Source organism: Lepidochelys kempii, chromosome 12, assembly GCF_965140265.1.
Source record: "Lepidochelys kempii isolate rLepKem1 chromosome 12, rLepKem1.hap2, whole genome shotgun sequence".
Lineage (NCBI taxonomy): Eukaryota > Metazoa > Chordata > Testudines > Cheloniidae > Lepidochelys > Lepidochelys kempii.
In genome coordinates, this window is record NC_133267.1 from 32,686,220 (window position 1) to 32,706,918 (window position 20,699).

At 38.1% G+C, this 20,699-nt stretch overlaps 1 protein-coding gene across 4 annotated transcripts in view; it reads left to right on the top strand.

Annotated features, from left to right (window-relative positions):
* GAN (gigaxonin) overlaps positions 1-20,699 on the top strand; it is a 57,326-nt gene that overhangs the window by 18,890 nt on the left and 17,737 nt on the right. For all 4 annotated transcript variants that reach the window (XR_012154531.1, XR_012154530.1, XR_012154532.1 and 1 more), the window contains exons 3-10: positions 1,096-1,446; positions 1,960-2,177; positions 4,045-4,166; positions 4,645-4,757; positions 6,222-6,371; positions 7,505-7,641; positions 8,526-8,654; positions 18,655-18,764. Coding sequence is in view for 1 of the 4 variants with exons in the window: in XM_073308040.1 (XP_073164141.1) it covers positions 1,096-1,446; positions 1,960-2,177; positions 4,045-4,166; positions 4,645-4,757; positions 6,222-6,371; positions 7,505-7,641; positions 8,526-8,654; positions 18,655-18,764 (1,330 nt within the window). In the remaining 3 variants the exon portion in view is untranslated. The remainder of the gene's footprint in view (positions 1-1,095; positions 1,447-1,959; positions 2,178-4,044; positions 4,167-4,644; positions 4,758-6,221; positions 6,372-7,504; positions 7,642-8,525; positions 8,655-18,654; positions 18,765-20,699) is intronic.

A 20,699-nucleotide genomic window follows, 5' to 3' on the forward strand; every position in this document is an offset into this window, starting at 1 on the left:
TTCACTGAGTTGGTTTTAAAGCATGTGTGATTTGATACTTGTGAAAGGTGTCTGGATTGGGAGACTGAAGACCTTCCCACAGAACAGTTTCTATCTGGGCAGTCCACGCTTCCCACCTCATTGCCTTGCCGATATCCATCAACTCCAGCCATTTAAGGCTGGCAAAGTTCTATTTGTCTCCACAGCCGTTCAGTCCTCCCTAATCCCTACTAAGACTCCCAGCAAAATTCAGATTAAAATCCACTTTTGTTTTGTCCATCAGGAACAAGACTGACATTGCCAAATTAATTTCAAATAGGTCTCCAGACAGGCATCAGGTGGCATCGGCTCTTGGTTAGCTGAAACCATTTTTTTAAAAATAGTTTCTTCATCAAGGCCACAATAAAGAAGAAAAAAGTGCATTTGGGGCTGTAATGTCTCTTTTCTGCATGTACTGATTTGTCTTACCAGCATAATATAGTTCATTTTCCCAGATGAGTTTACCAATTTCATGGTTCCTTCAGACAAAACACCCCTTCAGATGTCCTCTACCCAGCTTTCACCCTCCCTCTCCCCAGTTAAGTTGCCCACCAGCAGTGGCTTTATCCTTCTGCATGGTAGTTTCGAATCATCCTCTACACCTGTGTTATATTCCATTATTCAGCCACTAAGGGCAAGTCTGCACTGAAGCCTACATTGGCGCAGCTGCAGCGCATCTGGTGAAGACAAGGTATGCTGACAGGAGAGCACTCTTCTGTTGGCATAATTACTGCACCTCCATAAGGTGTGGACAGCGCTTACATGGATGTAATTTACGTCACTTAGGGGGCTGTCTTTTTCATACCCTGGGTAAGTGTGAACATCAACGTAAGTGATAGTGTAGACCAGCCCTAAGAATCAGTTATAAAGTTTGAGCATAAACTTTTGTGAGCTACAGCTCACTTCATCATGAAAGCTTATGCTCAAATAAATTTGTTAGTCTCTGAGGTGCCACAAATACTCCTTTTCTTTTTGCGAATACAAACTAACACGGCTGCTACTCTGAAACCAGTTATAAAGTTATATCAGACAGAATTGTGAATTGTAGTTGTAACTTTTTACAACAAACTCTTGCAGATCAGGCTAAATGAAGACACTATCCAAGATGTTCTGCAGGCAGCTGATCTCCTGCTTCTTACAGATCTTAAAACTCTCTGCTGTGAGTTTTTAGAAGGTTGTATAGCTGCTGAGAACTGTATTGGTATTCGAGACTTTGCACTGCACTATTGTTTGCATCACGTTTACTACCTTGCCTCGGAGTATCTGGAAACTCACTTCCGAGATGTCAGCAGCACAGAGGAGTTCCTGGAACTGAGTCCCCAAAAACTGAAAGAAGTGCTATCCCTGGAAAAGCTGAATGTTGGAAATGAAAGATATGTATTTGAAGCAGTAATTAGATGGATCTCCCATGATTCAGAATTAAGAAAGGTTAGGATGCACTAAATTAAGTAGTCTGTTTAGTAAATTGGGCCCACATTCTATGCTTGTTTAAAGTTCCCTGATGGGAATACAGTGTAGATAAATTTTCTTTTTCCTGTATTCTTGCATTTCTAGGATTTAGATATTACACTGTGTATATAGATGGAAAGTAGATTGGGGCTGTTGAGCTGAATTCTTGCTTATACTGTAGCTGCATCCCTTCTTATTGCAGATAAAAACACTGAAAGAAGTTGTTAGTCTTTGTGTGTTTGATGTATGAGCTTATTGTTGGGTATGGGGAAGTAACCATTGTTTGCCACAAGACCTAGAGACTTAAACTGTGCTTACTAAAATAGTTTTATTTAGAAAGTTGTTTTATCCATAAAATATTTTTCAGTATTTTCTGTGTATAAAATAAATACATCACATTAGAATTCTCTTGAAGCTATATTCTAAAGTATGGTGAACAAAATTCTGTTTTTTAAACTGTTCTGGAAATATTGAATTTTTCTGGTTCTCTAGGTTCACCTGAAGGATGTCATGTCAGCAGTGTGGGTTTCAGGATTAGATTCAACTTATTTGCGTGAGCAGATGATGAGCGAACCACTGGTACGGGAGATTGTCAAAGAATGTAACAACATTCCACTTACTCCACCACAGCAGGGGGAGGCAATGTTAGCCTCTTTCAAGCCCAGAGGTTATTCTGAGTGTATAGTGACTGTTGGTGGTGAAGAAAGAGTGTAAGTATTCAGTATGTTACTGACAGAAATGACTTGCACTATTTAAGCAATTAGTGGGACGATGGTAACTTTCATAAAAATTATATCATATTGCCTCTATATAAATCCATGGTACACACACATCTTGAATTCTGCATGCAGATGTGGTTGCCACATCTCAAAAAAGATATACTGGAATTGGAAAAGGTTCAGAAAAGGGCAACAAAAATTATTAGGAATGTGTAACAGCTTTCATATGAGAAGAGATGAAGAAGACTGGGACTTGTCAGCTTGGAAAAGAGATGACTAAGGGGGGATATAATAGAGGTCTATAAAATCATGACTGGTGTGGAGAAAGTAAGGAATTTTTTATTTGCTACTCCTCCTAACTCACGAACTAGGGGTCACCAAATGAAATTAATAGGCAGCAGATTTAAAACAAACAAAAGGAAGTATTTTTTCACACGACACACAGTCAGTCTATGCAACTCCTTGCCAGAGGATGTTGTGAAGGCCAAGACTATTAACAGGGTTCAAAAAAGAACTAGATAAGTTCATGGAGGATAGGTCCATCAATGGCTATTAGCCAGGATGGGAAGGGATGATGTCCCTAGCCTCTGTTTGCGAGAAGCTTGGAATGGGTGACAGGAGATGGATCACTTGATGATTACTTGTTCTGTTCATTCCCTCTGGGGCACCTGGCATTCATTGGCCACTGTCAGAAGACAGGATGCTGGACTAGATGGACCTTTACTCTGACCCAGTATGGCCAGTCTTATGTTCTTACTAATGATAAAGAAGTGAAGTTAATATTAGCCCATTTAGTGCTGAATTAATTGGGCACATTTACAAAACTTGTTTTTTATCATGGTTAGATGTGCCTAGAACACCCTGATGTTTGATCCATTTTAGAATGTCAAATTTCTTCAGTGAATGAGCTACTTAACTTAAACCTCTGAAAATCCATCTTTATTTGTATTTTAATACTTGTTAAATATTTAGCATTATCATAGTCCTTAGACACCATACAAACAAAAACTATTCTAATCAAATTTAATCATAGGTCCACTGATTGGCTGAGTGAGGTTTCTGAGTGTCCTTATAATAGCAGTGTGGTTCCATAGCAAACTTCGGATTAAAACAGTGTTGATAGTTGTTGTGTCTTCGGCTTTCTGCCTCACTTTTTGTGGTGCCATATGCTGGTGTCAGAAAAATTTTGTTCAGACTTGTAAACTGAGTGGGTTTGATGTGAAAGTCCTGAATAAGAATAAATATGGAACACCAAAAGTAACACTTACTTTACAGGGTTTTTTTTTTTCAGATCAGTGTTACATTTTAATAAAATATTAAATCTCTGCTTTAGCATCAGGACCTACCTGCAGTGCCAAAGTAGATTCTTTGTTTGTTACATTGCAATTTAAGGTGACAATGTCCATTCTCCTTTCCTTTTTCAAGTATTTTGTGGGGTTGGGAGGAGGGAATTGTTCTTTGCTGACCCTGCTCTGACCTTAACTCACTATTGATAAAAACTCAGTAACACATCTTGTTCAGTTACATTTAAAACTCATTCTACTGGGAGAAGAAATACTAATGTTCTATGATAGTATACTCTGCTTTTTATATAAAATTCCTCATTGGCTAGGGCCATATCTAATTACCTTGCATCACATATTCTCCCCACCTCCCTCCCTCTTGCTTGTATGCTTACAAACTTAGATTGTAAGCTCTTTTGTGCTGGGACCGTGTCTTTGCGGTATTTTCCAGATGCACACGTTTATGAATCTATACTTAAAATACTTGACTGAGCAAGCAATTTTAGTGACCCTGCATTGTAAGTATTCATTCATACATATATAAAATAGAACATCTGTATTTCCTCCTTTTTCAGGTCACGGAAACCAACAGCTGTGATGCGATGCATGTGTCCTCTTTATGATCCTAATAGGCAACTCTGGATTGAACTTGCCCCTATGAGTATTCCAAGAATCAACCATGGAGTACTCTCAGCAGGTAAATGACAGCATGTTACTTTAAGCCAATGGAGTGTAAACTCACCAGATTGTCAAAATGGGGTATAGTTTGTAATGTAGTTTGCTTTCTTAGAGCAAGCTGCACTCAAACCTGTTCGTTTCCCCCACCCGCCTTCCCCCAGTTTGCTGCTTTGTTTTGTGAGGATTCCCTCTGATGGAATCATAATTTGATATTTTGTTGGAGTCTGCTGAATCTGTCGCTTTGGGAATGTTTTACTCAAGTAACCACACTATAACTTCAGTAGTGTTGCACTGGATACACCAGTGCTGAATTTGCCTGTAGAGTCGGCACTGGTGGGTTAAACCACAGGGAAAAGTACATTCTTTATCCTTTGCCAGTCTGGAGTTCAATAAGGCATTTTTAGGAACCCGTGATTTCCAAGATGTAGCTCAATGCCCTGTGACAAGTGTTGGTGTGACTTCCATTTTAAAATCTTCACATGCACTTTGTTTTACAGAAGGATTTTTGTTTGTACTTGGAGGTCAAGATGAAAATAAGGAAACTCTGAGCTCTGGAGAAAAATATGATCCTGATACCAATTCATGGAGTTCCTTGCCAGCAATGAACGAGGCAAGATCACTATCCAACTGTATGGGGGTTTATTTTTCCTTTGAAAAATACAGGATGGATGGCGTAGTAGTTAGACCACTAGCTTAGGACTTGGAAGATCCCTGCTCTGCCAGAAACTTCTACTGTGACCTTGGGCAAGTCTCTTGGCCTCTCTGTACCTCAGTTCCCGGTCTGTAAAATGATGATGATAGTAATTCCCTACCTAACAGGAATGTTGTAAGGATAAATACATTAAAAGATTTGGAGGCACTCAGATGCTATGTTGATGAGGTTCATATAAGTACCATGGACAGATGGTACTTATAGGATGAAGTATATAGGTCAGACCAATTTGATTTTCCAGCTGCTTGCACCTGATCCAACCAAAGCCATGGTGCAGATTTTTTTTCTTGTATATTTCCTAGATGCCAAGCTTGGATTAGTAATAACTGCAACTGCTGGAAAACATTGGTTGTTACTGAAGAACTAGCTATGGAGCTGAGCTGTAGAATTCCTTATGAACTCTGGTGGTTGGTTCTGTTCATGAAGTAACCCATTAGAGTTTATTGGCCTTTTAAAAAAAAATGTGTATATATAAAAATAGTATTGAGAATCTAACATGATGAGAGGATTGGACCATGCAGAAGGATGGGCAGGAAATGGGGGCAGAGCAACACATAGATAGTGTCTAGAACCTTATCATAGACTTGCCAGCTTGGCTTCGTGGGTGGGGATGGGGGGGTTCTTTTTTCATGTTTTAGTTGCCATCAAAAAGTGACTATTCCAATTTTTATGAATTTAGGTCCTGAAAGTCACATTTATGGGGTGTTGATTTTTTTAAGCAGGTATGGGATTTTATTTTATTTAAGAAGTTGATTGTGCTGCAGAATTTTCTTCACCATAGGCCTCCTATTAAATAACTTATCCTTGCACCTGAGAAGATCTTAGCATAGCTCTTCTGGTGATGATGGTGGAATCTGTAGCAGTGTTTTTACAGCCTACTTTGAATAAGGTTAGAGAAAACGTGTTTAAAAATACTTGTACTCAGACTAAACTACAGGTTCCACCACTGCTACCACCCGGAGAGCTGGACCAATGCGGAATTATGGGTGCAGATTGTTTGTTTGCAGCATTGATTGGCCAGACCTGGTCACTGGAAGGGGAAATTCTTGCTTCCGGATTAGTTGAAGAATGGAGTATGGTCCATAGCTCAGATACTTGAATACTAAAGAAACATGCTACAATTCACTTGCTGAACCTCTGTTTTAACATAATGCTCTTATTTGTCCTATATTATGTTCTTATATTAAATTAGAGAATTAAAAGCTTGCTCTGGAGATTGATATTTTGCATCATGACTTTTTTTTTTTAAACAGAGGTGATCTGAGTTACAAACTTCTGCAGGTAGGGCAAGTGTTAAAAATGATTACACAACCATTACTGTTGTAAATATGCTACTACAGTGTTTATTGGTGTCTCCTATAGGCACGACATAATTTTGGTTTGGTAGAGATTGATGGAATTCTGTATATTCTGGGAGGTGAGGATGGAGAAAGGGAGCTATGCTCTATGGAGTGTTATGACATTTATAACAAGACCTGGACCAAGCAGCCAGATCTGACCATGGTTAGAAAGGTAAGAGAACTTTATCATAATTTAGAAAAGCATTATTGTTAAACTCTCTTTTTAAAGTCCCTATTCAAATACTTGCACTGTTTATGTTACAGCTTTTACTTGAAGTGAATATTTCTCAATGAAAATAATATGGGGGTGGAGTGGGGGGAGCAAAGGAGTCTCTCTTCTCTTAATTTATATATCAAAGCAAAATGTTTTTCTAGACCAAATTTTTATAGACTTTGCTGTTTGAGATGCAGTTTGGGTAAACCAAATGTCCTTTTCTTTCCATAGCTTTCATCGTTCCCTTAGATGCAAAATTCATCAATGGTGATTAATTTTAAAATGAAAGAAGGAACCTGTGCTGGGCTTTTTTATGCATGTTGTTTACTTGTTTAATGATACTGCCCTTTCAAAATAATGTAAAATCTTATTTCATTTGGTCTGATCTCTTTTATGTTATTACTAAAAATGAATAAACTTGAAGAAAAACTAGTGCAACTACATCAGTCTGACTAATGAAAATTTGAAAGCTAATATATCCTACAGCTAATTCATTGGCTTTATTTTGTAAGCAAAATGTTGGTAATGCATTTTTGTACAGTCAATACATTTTGTTGAAGAGAACCTCAGGAATCATTGTAAGAAGGTATAATAAATGGAAATAAATGAGTTTAAAATTTAGGCATCACTGTACAAACTGAACTGCAGCCCAATGTGAAAATTGCTTTACCTTCACTCTTGCTGTACTTTTTTCCCTTTGGACAGAGATTAATAAGCTAACGGACTGTTATTTATGGTTATCTATCCATAATAAGTCTTATATTTTTTTAGCTAATTATAAGGGGCAGTTTTAGGGGATACTTGTTCTACTGTTTCTACAGAGTAATTCTAAGTGAAAATGGGGTGTGTAACTCAATGTGAACTTGTTTTCTTTTCTTTTCCAAGCAAATACAAATGTTGTTCTTTTGCTGAAAACTAGAAATTCAGTATTTATTTATTGTTAGAAATTGCTTCCTTACTGCTCAGACTGTGTTGTATTAATGAGACTGGCTGACTACTGAACAATGAATTTATTGCCACTTTTAGAACACAGAACATTGTCTGTTTAAGGTACTATAGATTTCAACTTCTGATTTTTCTTTTTTTTAAAGATTGGCTGCTATGCAGCTATGAAGAAGAAAATCTATGCCATGGGCGGAGGCTCCTATGGAAAACTGTTCGAATCTGTTGAATGTTACGATCCTCGGATTCAGCAATGGACAGCCATCTGTCCACTAAAAGAGAGAAGGTGAATAAGATGCACATGCACATCCAGGTTACAAGGACACTTGTTTATCATTTAAAACCAAAAATTATATGGATTTAAAAACATGGTCCCAACCCACTTATTTTTAAAAAAACTAATCAATTGTTAATGTTAATTTCAGTGTGGCTGTGTGCGTGTCTGACATTAGTATATGTTTACTAGTTAACAGCTGTTTTAACACTAAGGCCCGGGTCATTTGGTAAGTTGAGGCTGTTTTGTGCCATTCTGGTAATGCAAAGCAGCCCTGAAGTTGGCAAAAGTGGCCTGAAGGTGGATTCCGTGTGTCTCACTTAATTGTCGGGTGGTGTGAAGCTGTCATAGTAGCTGCTGCCTCAGATGGAGTGCTGGAGAGGTGGGATGGGAAAGGGGATAGCCAGGGCACCATTGTGTAGGCCCCAGTGATTTCTGGCTGCTGACACAGTCCTTTGGTTCTCCTATTGCTACTGCAATTTAGAGCAGTATTCTCAGACAACTCCATGGTCAAAGCCACCTTTGACCCCCTTTGCTCCGAGAAGCATTGGATACTTCTCAGTTGCAGCTGAGGATCTGTGGCCAAAGATAGTTGTTTCATGTAGACTCCCTATGTTGCAAGAATTACTGCTATTATACAGGATGAAAAACATAAATGGTATTGTGTCAGTATTTACAATTCATACTGAATTTGAACTTAGATCTTTGTCTCCAAAGAGATACTCTGCTGCTCTATTATTTTGTACAATGACTTATGAGCGGTTTTAAATATTACTTCATACTTGATCTAATTCTGCTGAATATGGAAGAGCTAGAGAATTGTGCTAGGGCATGGACAGGGTGATGGGTGTATATATGTTAAATATTCTTTGTTTCCTTCTCCTTTTGGCTCTCAGATTTGGGGCAGTGGCATGTGGAGTTGCCTCAGAGCTTTACGTGTTTGGTGGAGTCAGAAGTCGTGATGATAATCAGGCCAGTGAGATGGTGACATGCAAATCTGAATTCTATCATGATGAGTTTAAAAGGTAAGTAGTTCTAGGAGTAGACCTAGAAAATCTCTAACTCCGCTCCTACTCTTTTTTTCTCTCCTTGTGGTATAATAGAGCATTGCAGTTCATGTAATTTCTCAACAAATGCCAATTATTCTTTTTCCTCTTACCTCAAAAAAACTGACCTAGATATTTCTAACTGTGGTATCAATTTTATCAAAGGAAGTGGCTGTTAGCAAGGTAATGGCTATGCATAATTCCTGGTTGTTCATAACTTACAAGGTCTAATATCTGCTGTGTTTCTTTCCCTCCTTATTTCACTATAAATCAGGAATGTGCTCTAGTTTTTATAATTGTCAAAAATTCTAAGAGTTTCAAGGAGTGACCTGGAGTGGATAGAGGGGATAAAAATGTTCATGTCTCAAGACCTTGTCTTTATATATAAAGACTTGTGGGCTTTCCATTGAATGAAAATAAAATAGTGGGATCTAGGTTGATTTTTATCTCTGAAGATGGAGATTTAAAGTGACATCGTCAACTTTGGTGTGAAAATATTTTATCTATTGTTACAAGTAAAACCGAAGATGACTATAACTGAAATAACCTAAAAGAAAAATAGCTTTTTCTATATTTTTTCCAGTTTGTTTACTTTGTGTATAGTCCAGCTGTCATTGGTGTCTCCTGTTGCTTCCATGGTCCCTTCATATAGCAATAGAGGGGAGAGAGGCTTTGGGGAAAATGTAACTATAAACCAACAAAAATGGCAAGAGGGTTGGGGGCTCAGAAAAGAAAGATCTAGCTTCTGAAATTGTGTTAAACACCCACCCCCACTGACTGCCACTCTTTTGTACTGAAATGCTTCCAGGTTGCATCTGTTTTTCAAAAGTTGTTTGGAGTAGGACTCCAGATCCCATGTTAACATGATAATTTTAAAACTTCCAGCAATGCTGATTGATTCATGTTAAAGTTTCTAAAAAGTTTTGGATATGGATGGGATGACAGGTGAGTTGTTGTCATTGCTTCTTAGTGGGTTTAGTACAAATGTTGATAACTGGCAATGGTTTAAAAACTCTTCCAAGGATGCCACTTTTGGGCAGAGACGTTAGATGAGGAACCACAGTAGATTCTATTCAACTGAGTAAAGCTACAACTATTCAGCAGTTACAATGATGGGTTTCTTTATAGTAAGTTTTGGTATTGACTCTTGTAAAACTAGTAAAGGAAAAGGCAAATTAGTAATACTGTAACTGTCAATGTTAATTGAACTTGTCAAATTTTTAAAGAATATCTCTCAAGACTATAAGGTCTCTTTCCCTCCCCGCAGAAAAAATTTAACCTTCACTTCCATTTTAGTCATCATCTGGGCCAGGATTTCAGACAATAGCCTCCGTGTCTTGCAGATGCCAATAACTAAGAGTGCATTTAGGGACCTGGACTTCTAAGCATCTTGAAGCACAAGTGTAAAATTATGCTAGGTTTATTGGTGCCTGCAAAAATGGAGAAGTGATGAAGACCAAGATAAAAATTTGGCCCATAGTCCAGAAGTAAATGATGGTAATATTCCAGCTTTGTAACACTTGCTTCCTGTCTTGGATGGTATGGTAGCTTCAGTAACCAGAGCTAGAAGGGATAGTATTTTTTTTATAATGCTGTTTACCAGAAGAGGGTGCTATATTACCATGTAATATTTTAGTTGAATAAATCTTGGTAATGAAGATTAGCAGTCATTGAGTATTTCAAATACATTCAGAATGCTGCATAACTTGAATATAGTTCATCTTAGTCATTAAAAGCATTTTAGAGTCTAGTGAAGTTGTAACTATTGCAGTCACATCTATTTAAAAAAGACTGTATACAAAGAGGCTGCATTTTAAGAAACAAAACACTTTTTATAGTGTCTCAATAGTGCTCATATTCTCTGAAGAAAGATTGCTGGTATAATGAAGTGATCTTGTTACTGATATAATACAGTGTGTGTTAAGTTTCAAAATGAAACAAAATGAGGGTAAGTTGGCTGTCACTGGAAAAACATGTAAAACTCATTTTTCTCATCTAATTCAGCCTTGTCATTTCCTACTTTTCATTACTTGAATTTGAGTGGAAGGCTGAAATTTAAATAATTGTTCAAATCTGTGGATAATGTATTCTAATAATAATAAAAAATATCTGTACTGCTTTGCTTGGAGTACAGAATCTTCTACTTATGTCCTATAAAAGATATGCTTTGTTATATACATCATTATAACTTCATTAACACTCTGCTGAGCATGAGTTTTGAATTAAATGAGTAACATTTGCTCCTCATATTACAGAATGATTCAACAGTATGTCATTACTATGATATACACAAATATTAAATCTTTACCTGTTTGCCGCTAATTAATCCGTCTTCTCTTAACTGCATAGTAGTTTGTCACTGGACAATTTACTTGTTCCCATAGTAGGGGAATTGTGAAGGAAACTGCATGCTTTGAAGATGTCCCTTCAAAAAGGCTTCCCTTATATAAAGGAAGAGAAAACACATCTCGGATCCCAATACCATTAGAAAGGCAGTGCACTTCAAAATTTGTGTCTAGTTAAAATGCATGGATGATATTGGAACCACTTATTTTCTGACTAAAGCTGCAGTGGTGTTGGTGTGTATGCATGTGACTCACAGCTATCCAGAGTGTTAAGTTTAAGGAAATATAATTGGGATTTTGCCTCTGTGTTAAATGGAGGAGCAGAAATGAGATTAGTGCATAATATACATACTTTGGGAGGATACTTACAAAAAACCTTTTGGACTTTTCCTTTATCTGTTGATTTTTGTGTATTGTACCACAGAGAGCCAATTACTGTTGTGTAGACAGAAACTAAATGTTTTCTGTTCTCTGGCTTTCACTTGTGATGATAGCAACATCCCCTTCTACAGTTTGCTGCATGAATAAACATCTTTAGACTATTGACTGGAAGATTCTCACGTTCTCATTGATATGTTCATAGCAGGAAATCAAATTGTAAGTGGGCCCCAAAAATGAATTAAAACAACAACAACAACAAAAACTTTGCCTGTTTTGGCCCAACATCTCTGAGAGAAGCAGAAAAACGACAGCTGCTGCATACTTGCAGATCGTGGAGATTTGAGGTTAGTTACAGGTAGCAGATGCTGGAATAGTCTGTACATTGTCATGAAGTACATCTCCTTTGTGAATGGAAACAAATTTTTCTTAATAAATCCCCAGCTGTCAACTCAGCCATTTGATATTAATATTTATTACTTATATAGCAACATATATGTGCCGATTATCCAATCCCCTTCTTATATCCCTCACCCCTTCAGTAGCATTCCAACTCCTGGATCTTGTTACTTGAGAACTTGGGCCTCATTTTGGTTATCTGATCTGCACAGGCTCAAGGGTGCATTGGTATGGAAGCAGAAGGTATGAACTGAATTGCAGGAGCGAGGCCTTAATTTGTTAATGCCTTTATCTCACTCTGACAATAGGCTGCCACATATGGTTTTAGTGTTCATAGTTTTCCCTCTGCCCCCACCTAAATTACTATCTTTTTCTGTTATTACAAACTCTTATAATGCCTAGCAGTTTGCCTACATCTCTTCATACCAGATGAGGCATTTTTAGAAACAAACGTCTAAATGTTGAGACCTGTACAAAACTTAATTATAAGGACCATTAATAAAATAGCTGTCAGAGCTTTTAAAGGGAAACAAGGTGGAGTGTCAGCATACACTATAATATGATGTGGACAAGATTAAATAGTTTTAGTAGTCCTCATGACGTCTTAAGTGTTGCTCTATCTGATAATCTCACTTTTTAAAATTCTGCATCAGTTTGGTTTTGGAATGATCTTGCATCTAGGCATATGAATTTGACTGACAATATGTCGGTAATGTATTTTGCTCTCCAGGCCTCTTGAGATCGTTCTATAATCCACGTTGTTTGAGTTCGGTTGTGAACTATATGTCCTAGTTAAAACAGTTTGGATATATTTAGATAGCTTTAAAGGAAGTTTTGAAAAGATGGGGTGGAGGTGGCTTTAAGATGTAGCACCAGACTTTGTGTCTGAACTCTGAAGACCCACAGGTCAAGGCAACTCAGTCTTTCATGCCTCCAAAGTTTTATCTGATGAGCGACATCCAGCTCACCCTGGTGTATCAGGTGTGGGGATGGAAGAATTTGGATGATGACTTTAAGCAAAGATTTTGCCTGTTTAATGTCAGTATTGGGGATCCTATGACTCCATTCAAAAACGTACAGAGTGGCCCATAAGAATTCTGCATTCCTCCAACATATAGTGCCACATTCTGTGAGAAAACGGACTTCCTGGCTCTGCCCTCAACCCCATAAACTGCTGCATAGCACTGGTGCTCTGTACACTGGATTTGAGATGCTTTGATAGTCTTGGGGTTGAGAGGCACTATTAAAATTTGTATGCATTTTTTTTTGGCTGTTTTAGAAGTGATGCCTTGTTAAACTGAATTTTTTAAAATGACTGACTAATTTCTATAATATTCCAGTATTTGATAGAGAGAGAAGCCTTTAAATAGGATGTCCAGATTTTTTTTTTATTTTATTTTTTTTTAATTTGCAACAAAATTTATAACCAGAAACAGAAAAATGCTCCCATGAAATGTACCAGGATACCTTCAGTATCAGTAAAGGAGATATGGACGATGCATGAAGTGCTGTCAAATGTATAAAGTAAAATTGAAAATAGACACTTTTTTTTATTTGTAAGGATTGTGTTCACAGTAGGTACACACTTTAGACAGTGTATTTTTCATGTAAACTGCTGTATTCTGTCTCTGTACTTCACTTTTAATTCAGAATTAGAACGCTTACCAATTCTTATTATGAATTCCAGCTGTTTGGGCCATGTCTTAGTTGTATTCACTTATTGCTTTAAAAAAAATGAAAAGCTCAAGTGTCCCTCTCCCTCCCCCGTCATCTTCAATGGAGATATACAAACATATGTTGTTAGTCTTACATGCCTTATCTATCAGCTCTGTCTACAGTTACAAAGGAAGCTGTCACCGCCTCTTCCTTCAGTTTGATTTCAGCAGAACGATTTACAGAAAATAAGTGCACAAAAGAGTAGCCTTACAAAAGAGTACTTCGTAGCTCTTGCGTATTGTGAACTTCTCAGTACAGTATAGTTGCATACTATGCAAACAGCAGGCAAATAAGCAACCTACAATAAGCTGGAATTGAATCAAACTCTGATGAAAAATGACCTCTTGCCCTTCCTGTTTTTGTTGCTTCCTTGCTTAACTGTTAGAACTGCTGTAATCATTTCTGAAAAGTTTGGCTATTTTTTAAATACATAGTTTTCATGAGCAATTACAACTTCGATTATTTCTGTTTTTGGTTCCAGTCCACACTAGAAAAGCTGTTGGGCTCTCAGCTAGTTTTAGGATCACATAGGCTCATAATCCGTGAGTTCCTTGTGTAAATGAACCCAAAAGCTGAATTGATTCACGTGATTTCCCAGCACAAACTGACGTCAGGTCCATTAAGAAAGAACATGTTTCCAGTGGAGTTGTGAAAAGTTCTCACGCTTCTGCATATTCAGCGTACCTTTCTGTATTGGTATACTTCCTAGGGTTGCCAACTTTGGTTGGACGAATTCCTGAAGATTTCATCACAACATAATCTTTAATTCCTGGAGACTCCAGGCCAATCCTGGAGGGTTGACAACCTCAGAACTTCCTCCTACTCAAAGTAGTCTTATTTTTTATTAAAAAGAAAAGGAGTACTTGTGGCACCTTAGAGACTAACCAATTTATTTGAGCATGAGCTTTCGTGAGCTACAGCTCACTTCATCGGATGCATGCCGTGGAAACTGTAGCAGACTTTATATATACACAGAGAATATGAAAAAATACCTCCTCCCACCCCACTGTCCAGCTGGTAATAGCTTATCTAAAGTGATCATCAGGTGGGCCATTTCCAGCACAAATCCAGGTTTTCTCACCCTCCACCCCCCCACACAGATTCACTCTCCTGCTGGTGATAGCCCATCCAAAGTGACAACTCTTTACACAATGTGCATGATAATCAAGTTGGGCCATTTTCTGCACAAATCCAGGTTCTCTCACCCCCTCACCCCCCTCCCAAAAACCACACACACAAACTCACTATCCTGCTGGTAATAGCTCATCCAAAGTGACCATTCTCCCTACAATGTGCATAATTAAGGTGGGCCATTTCCAGCACAAATCCAGGTTTTCTCACATCCTCCCCACCCCCATACACACACAAACTCACTCTCCTGCTGGTAAAACCCCTTCAAAACTGACCACTCTCCAAGTTTAAATCCAAGTTAAACCAGAACATCTGCGGGGGGGGGCTAGGAAAAAACAAGAGGAAATAGGCTACCTTGCATAATGACTTAGCCACTCATTATTTTTTATTGTAAATCAAATTAAATTCCCCTTCCCCCCCCCCATTTGCCTTTTATTCACATTAAAATTTTTGTCAGTTTATCTAGATCTAATCCAGAATGAGATTCTCGGATGTAGTGAAAATATTGGTATGTGCATTCCTTGCAGTAGGTGGAAGCAAAAATGAAATCTTAGAATCTATGCCTTCATGACTGTCCTTTAGTAAGGGAGATGGAAGAGACCCAATGAAGCGGCCCTCCTAAAGTGTCTGCTCTGTAAGGGGTTAGCTGATGGTAGACGGTTGCTCTCCTGCCCCACATCTCTTCAGCTGCAGCCATAAATGACAGCTATAACAAGATCTGGTACTTTCTGCAGAATCCCCTTCATTCAGGCAAAGAGAAGTAAAATTGCCAAAAACAGTAAGGGGTTGTTTCCATACAGCTCCCACGGGGGTACAGAAGGGAAGCAGTGTGTTTGCAGCAGGGGGTGTTTGTCTGTAAAACTCTCTCTTCCTCTGATTCACGAGATTGTAACCCGCAGGGCAGCGTGAACACAACTATTCTGGTAGGCTTCACAGTTGAACTTTTCTAGAGTGCTGTGATAGAAGAAGTTGTCTCATGTTGCCTTTCATTGTGAATGTTGTCCTTGGGCTCCTGCAGAACTGGCAGTGGTTTTCTCCCTATACACAAGTTACATTGTGTATGTGGTTTGTTAAATAATGCGAGATGCCCAGATGTTGTACCAGTTGGTGCTAGATAAATGAATAAAACCCCACCATCTTAAAGTAAGACTGCAGTGGTGAATTAGACTGAAAAGTCCTTTTTCCAGGTTATAGTGATTCACTGTGAGTTTCTATGGGAACTAGAGTGAGCAGCCACAAGCAGAGTAATTGGATCTTTTGTAAATTTCAGCTGATCTTGAAACCTATACTTGTAGACTTGAAGGGACCCGATAGGCTGTATCAAGTTAACTTGGGGGATGGAAAGAATCAGGCAGAGCAGATATTTGTACCCACCTTTCATAAAAGTTTTGTGTGAGGGGGACTAGGGCATGGGAACCAACTAAAAAACCCTGCCTCTCTATACCATACTACCACAGCTGAGATCAGTGGAAGCACTCAAGCTGGAGCTTCGCCTGGTCCGTAGGAGGGAGCTGTTGGCAGGCTGTTCTCTGTAAGGGCGGGCCCCATGACTTAACATGGATGGATAAGTAAATTGTAAACTTTCAAGGCATGCTCGAAAGCTCATCATCTTAAGACAACACTTGAGGAAGGCTGATGTGGTGGGGAGTGGGAATGCAAGCTGGAGGAAAGAAGTCCTTCACTAACATTAGTCTCAACTGTAGTTGGACATGCTGGTGGGGGGGTTTATATACATAAAAACACATATTATTTATATACATAAAAACACATTTTATACATATCACCACCAGATCCCTGGAAAAGGTAGCAATTACAATGTGTATTACCTATGTTGCCTGTAAACAGTGGAAAGACAACTACCATCCATCCTGTAATAATTCAAATGTTTCAAATCAACTAGGGGAACAATAATGTAGTTATTACTCTATCAATGAACCTTCTATAGACAAACCTCAGTATTGCATGACTGCCTTGCTGATGAAATCAATGTAATATATACATGGCAGTTTAGAACTAAAATTATGAGTTTTAAAAGGGTGCATTATTCAAGGTGAAGTGATGCAACAACCGTTGATGATGATAAATTCTGAGGTTTCTCAATTGTGCCGCTACACAGCTCTTAAGTTTGAACAGCTGTTTCCATTACAAACCCATTGTTTTCAGGGATTTATAACTGTTCTATAAAAATTTACTCTGGATGAAACTTGGAATGCAGCGTAGTGTCCCAGAAGCACTTTTCTAAAGATATTTCCAAAGTAGTTTGAGCCCATTGAACAGTCTCAACACAGAGAAAGATACTACAGTTTTTTAGCAGACTAACTTGTTTACTTTCCCCCTCCTTCTCCCCCCCCACCCCGGTTTGAAGGTTGGGGTTCTATAAAAGGATGGATTTTAAAACAAATTATTTACAGCATTAGCACTGACCCTGGTAATGCACTGGTATGTTTACCAAGGTGTTGCAGACCAGTGGTGATTTAGAAAAGATATTTTGGAGAGATTAAGTGACTTGTCCAAAAGAATACAGCCCAAGTCTCCTGACTTTTAGTCTTGTACCTGAGCACAAGACCATCCTTTCTCCTTGTTTTAAACAAAGTATGATGCTATTTGCTTGTTTTAAAGATATAAATCTGAATGTACTGAACCGTGAGACTGGAGTGAGCTTCTGTCATACAATACAGAAAGCTCAGAGCAAAGTAGAAATGTAGGCGTCTAATTCTTAGTTTTAATCAGCCCTTACAAATCGTTCGGTTTCTTTCTAAAATAACTTATTTGTATATCAGCTTCCCATCAAATTGACTGAGTTGAATCAAGAAAGAATTTACTTTTGAGTAATGAATGGGGATGGAACAGGAATACAAAAAAGTCGGCAACATCTGTGGGGATATTTTTCCTTAAATCTCCAGGCATTTTATCCAAAATCTTCAGGACTCCTGTAAATTTTTTTCCCCAAAAGTTCTTGTCCTTACCCATATTGTCCTTTATGGCCCTTGTAAGGTTACTTTTAAGTAGTCTTGATTATTCTGCACTGAACTGTAAATAAAAGTATATCAGCATCTGTAGAAATGTGGCAGGAATCTGTAGATATTTGCTTCAAAACCATGGAAGAGGCAATTAAATTGGCAGCTCTGTACTTCAAGTATTTACAATCAGACAACTGTATAAACCAGTCTTGTCAGCATATTTGTTGTGAATGCACATTAGTTTTCTGGCTTGCAAGGGTATTTGTAGGAACAATTGGTCTTCTTCAGTCAGTAAGAAAGTCAGACTGCCATGGTGTTGAAGATGGAGGATCCTTTTAATGAGAAAACAGCTGTGATTCCTAGTATTTCAACAGGGGTGGAAACCAAACAGAGCATGATATAAAATTGGAAAAACTGTCTTCCTCTCCGAAAAGGCTAGACATTTCATTCACTTACCAAAAATCCTCAAGCACTCTGAGTGTCTACTCTCCTGTTCCTGGTTTGAAAATAAAACTCATCAACTGCTGCATACTTCTTAAGTAATAATTTACCTCTGACGATGACTGAGTAGGACTACAAGTTTGGCATGAGAATTTTAGGGGGGGAGATACTGGTAACAAAAACATAGTATAAGAGCTTACTATTTCCTGTACTGTGTCCTAAAATCAGCATAGATGTAAAAGCAAGTATTAAAGACTGAGACTTTTCAAAGCTTGCTAAAGTCTTGTCTACCCAGGGAAATTGACCGGCATAGCTGTTGTGGAATAAGCTATTTCAGAATAACTCTCCATGTGGAATTCTGGAATAACGTCCACACAGGGAGCTATTGTGGAATAACTAAATAGCTTATTCCACAATATCTTTGCTGATCGACAAGGACTAAGGAACTTCGATGCCCAGTTCCCAGTGAGAGCCTCTTTCTAAAATGTCAGTTTGCATGATTTTGCTTTCGTTTATAATTGGCAAAACTGTTTTGTCGAAAAGCGTCTGAGTTTTTAGCGCACAGATCTTGTCAATAATCATGTACAAAATTTTTGCTTTTTCTTACAGATGGATTTATCTAAATGATCAGAATTTATGCATCCCAGCCAGTTCTTCCTTTGTGTATGGAGCTGTACCTATTGGGGCCAGTATTTATGTCATTGGAGATCTTGATACAGGTTAGAATCAGAACTAGTAACTTCAGGTTGCTTGTTTTCTTCTAATTTTCTTACGTTTTAAAATTATTTAAATTGACTTCTTAGAATAAAAGAGTAAGATTTTTGTATTTTGGTCCAAGTTTCAAGATTTTGAGTCACATTGTGCTCTTAGTTGCCATTGACCTTGGGGGTGGGGGAGTTGTTATATTAAATTGACAGATAACGAACAGCAGAATTTAGCCTTTTGACTGGGAATCCTATGTTTGTGTTTCTGAGCACCAACACGATTTAAAATGCCCCAGAAGATTTCAGAATTCTTTTAGGATATTTTGGTTGATTACTGCTGCTAAGGTTAGGAAAATAGACCAAGGCTAACAGCAAGTTCTTGGATTTGTGTGTACAATAGAGAAGGAACCTCATAACTGTTCCTCAAAATCATTGTCATTGGTATGTCAGCAATTTGGTGCATCTGCTTAGCCTACAAATTGAGTAACAATAATAACTCATAGCAAGACTATGCTGTGGAGATTTCTGCAACGATGTCATTGCTTCTTTGCACTAGTAAATGTTGCTAAGAGAATATATACCAAGGACAATCACCGCACATTTGAAAGAAAGGAGAGCAATGAAGTTATGTAGGAAACATTTTAGAAACTAGTGTTACAAGTTTACCTCTTCAAGATAGGTTTCAGAGTAACAGCCGTGTTAGTCTGTATTCGCAAAAAGAAAAGGAGTACTTGTGGCACCTTAGAGACTAACACATTTATTTGAGCATAAGCTTTTGTGAGCTACAGCTCACTTCATTGGATGCATACTGTGGAAAATACAGAAGATGTTTTTATACACACAAATCATGAAAAAATGGGTGTTTATCACTACAAAAGGTTTTCTCTCCCCCCACCCCACTCTCCTGCTGGTAATAGCTTATGTAAAGTGATCACTCTCCTTACAATGTGTATGATGATCAAGGTGGGCCATTTCCAGCACAAATCCAGGTTTTCTCCCTACCCAGACTCCAGTGAGAGACTGCTGAATTGGAATTAATTTGCAAACTGGATAGCATTAACTTAGGCTTGAATAGAGACTGGGAGTGGCTAAGTCATTATGCAAGGTAGCCTATTTCCCTTTGTTTTCCTACCGCTCCCCGCCCCCCGCCCCCCGACGTTCTTGTTAAACCCTGGATTTGTGCTGGAAATGGCTCTGACACACAGAGCTGGCATAGTTGCCAAGCAAATACTAAGAAATCTTTATAGTAGTTTAAAGAAAGAAGAGCAGGTACCCATGGCACTTCCAGTAATGATTAGAGTGGGATACTGGTCTTTGAAACATTAAAGAATTAGTTCATTACATCCGTATAGGATATTGATTTGTACATCCACAGAACATCTCTTTAGCTTCTGAAATATATGGACCTATTCCTTACTTGTGGTGAATGTCTGACTTTGTTTTCTACATGTTTTTTCAAAGGCCTGTATTATAATTCTTTGCTTTGGAACTTGCCCAAAATGATGATCTGTCACAACAGAAACTAGGTGTCATATGAACACGACATACATATTTTATTCATAATTGCTAAACCTCTTTTTCCCAGATGTTCTCTTTCACATGGAGTGCTCCATCTTCCAGCAAAGAACCCATCCCACTGGTGTTTTGAAATCCTCAAACATTGTAGCTTCTAAAATTGGCATTGCCTGTACCAATGTTTGGAACTAATTACTCTGGATGTCACCTACCTCTCTACTGGCTCTTGAAAGATTTTTAATTTACTTTCATAGCTACCTATGTGTAACTGTGAAAATTAGGTAAAATGGGTCCCAAATTTGTTGTTGCTCTTTCCTTTGTTTTGTTCTTCTAAAACAAGTTTTTCTCAGCTTTTCTTTTGAAAACTTGTCTGCCAACATATTCAGAAATTGATCAGAACAGTTTTTGTTCTTCCATTTGGTCTGGAAATATATT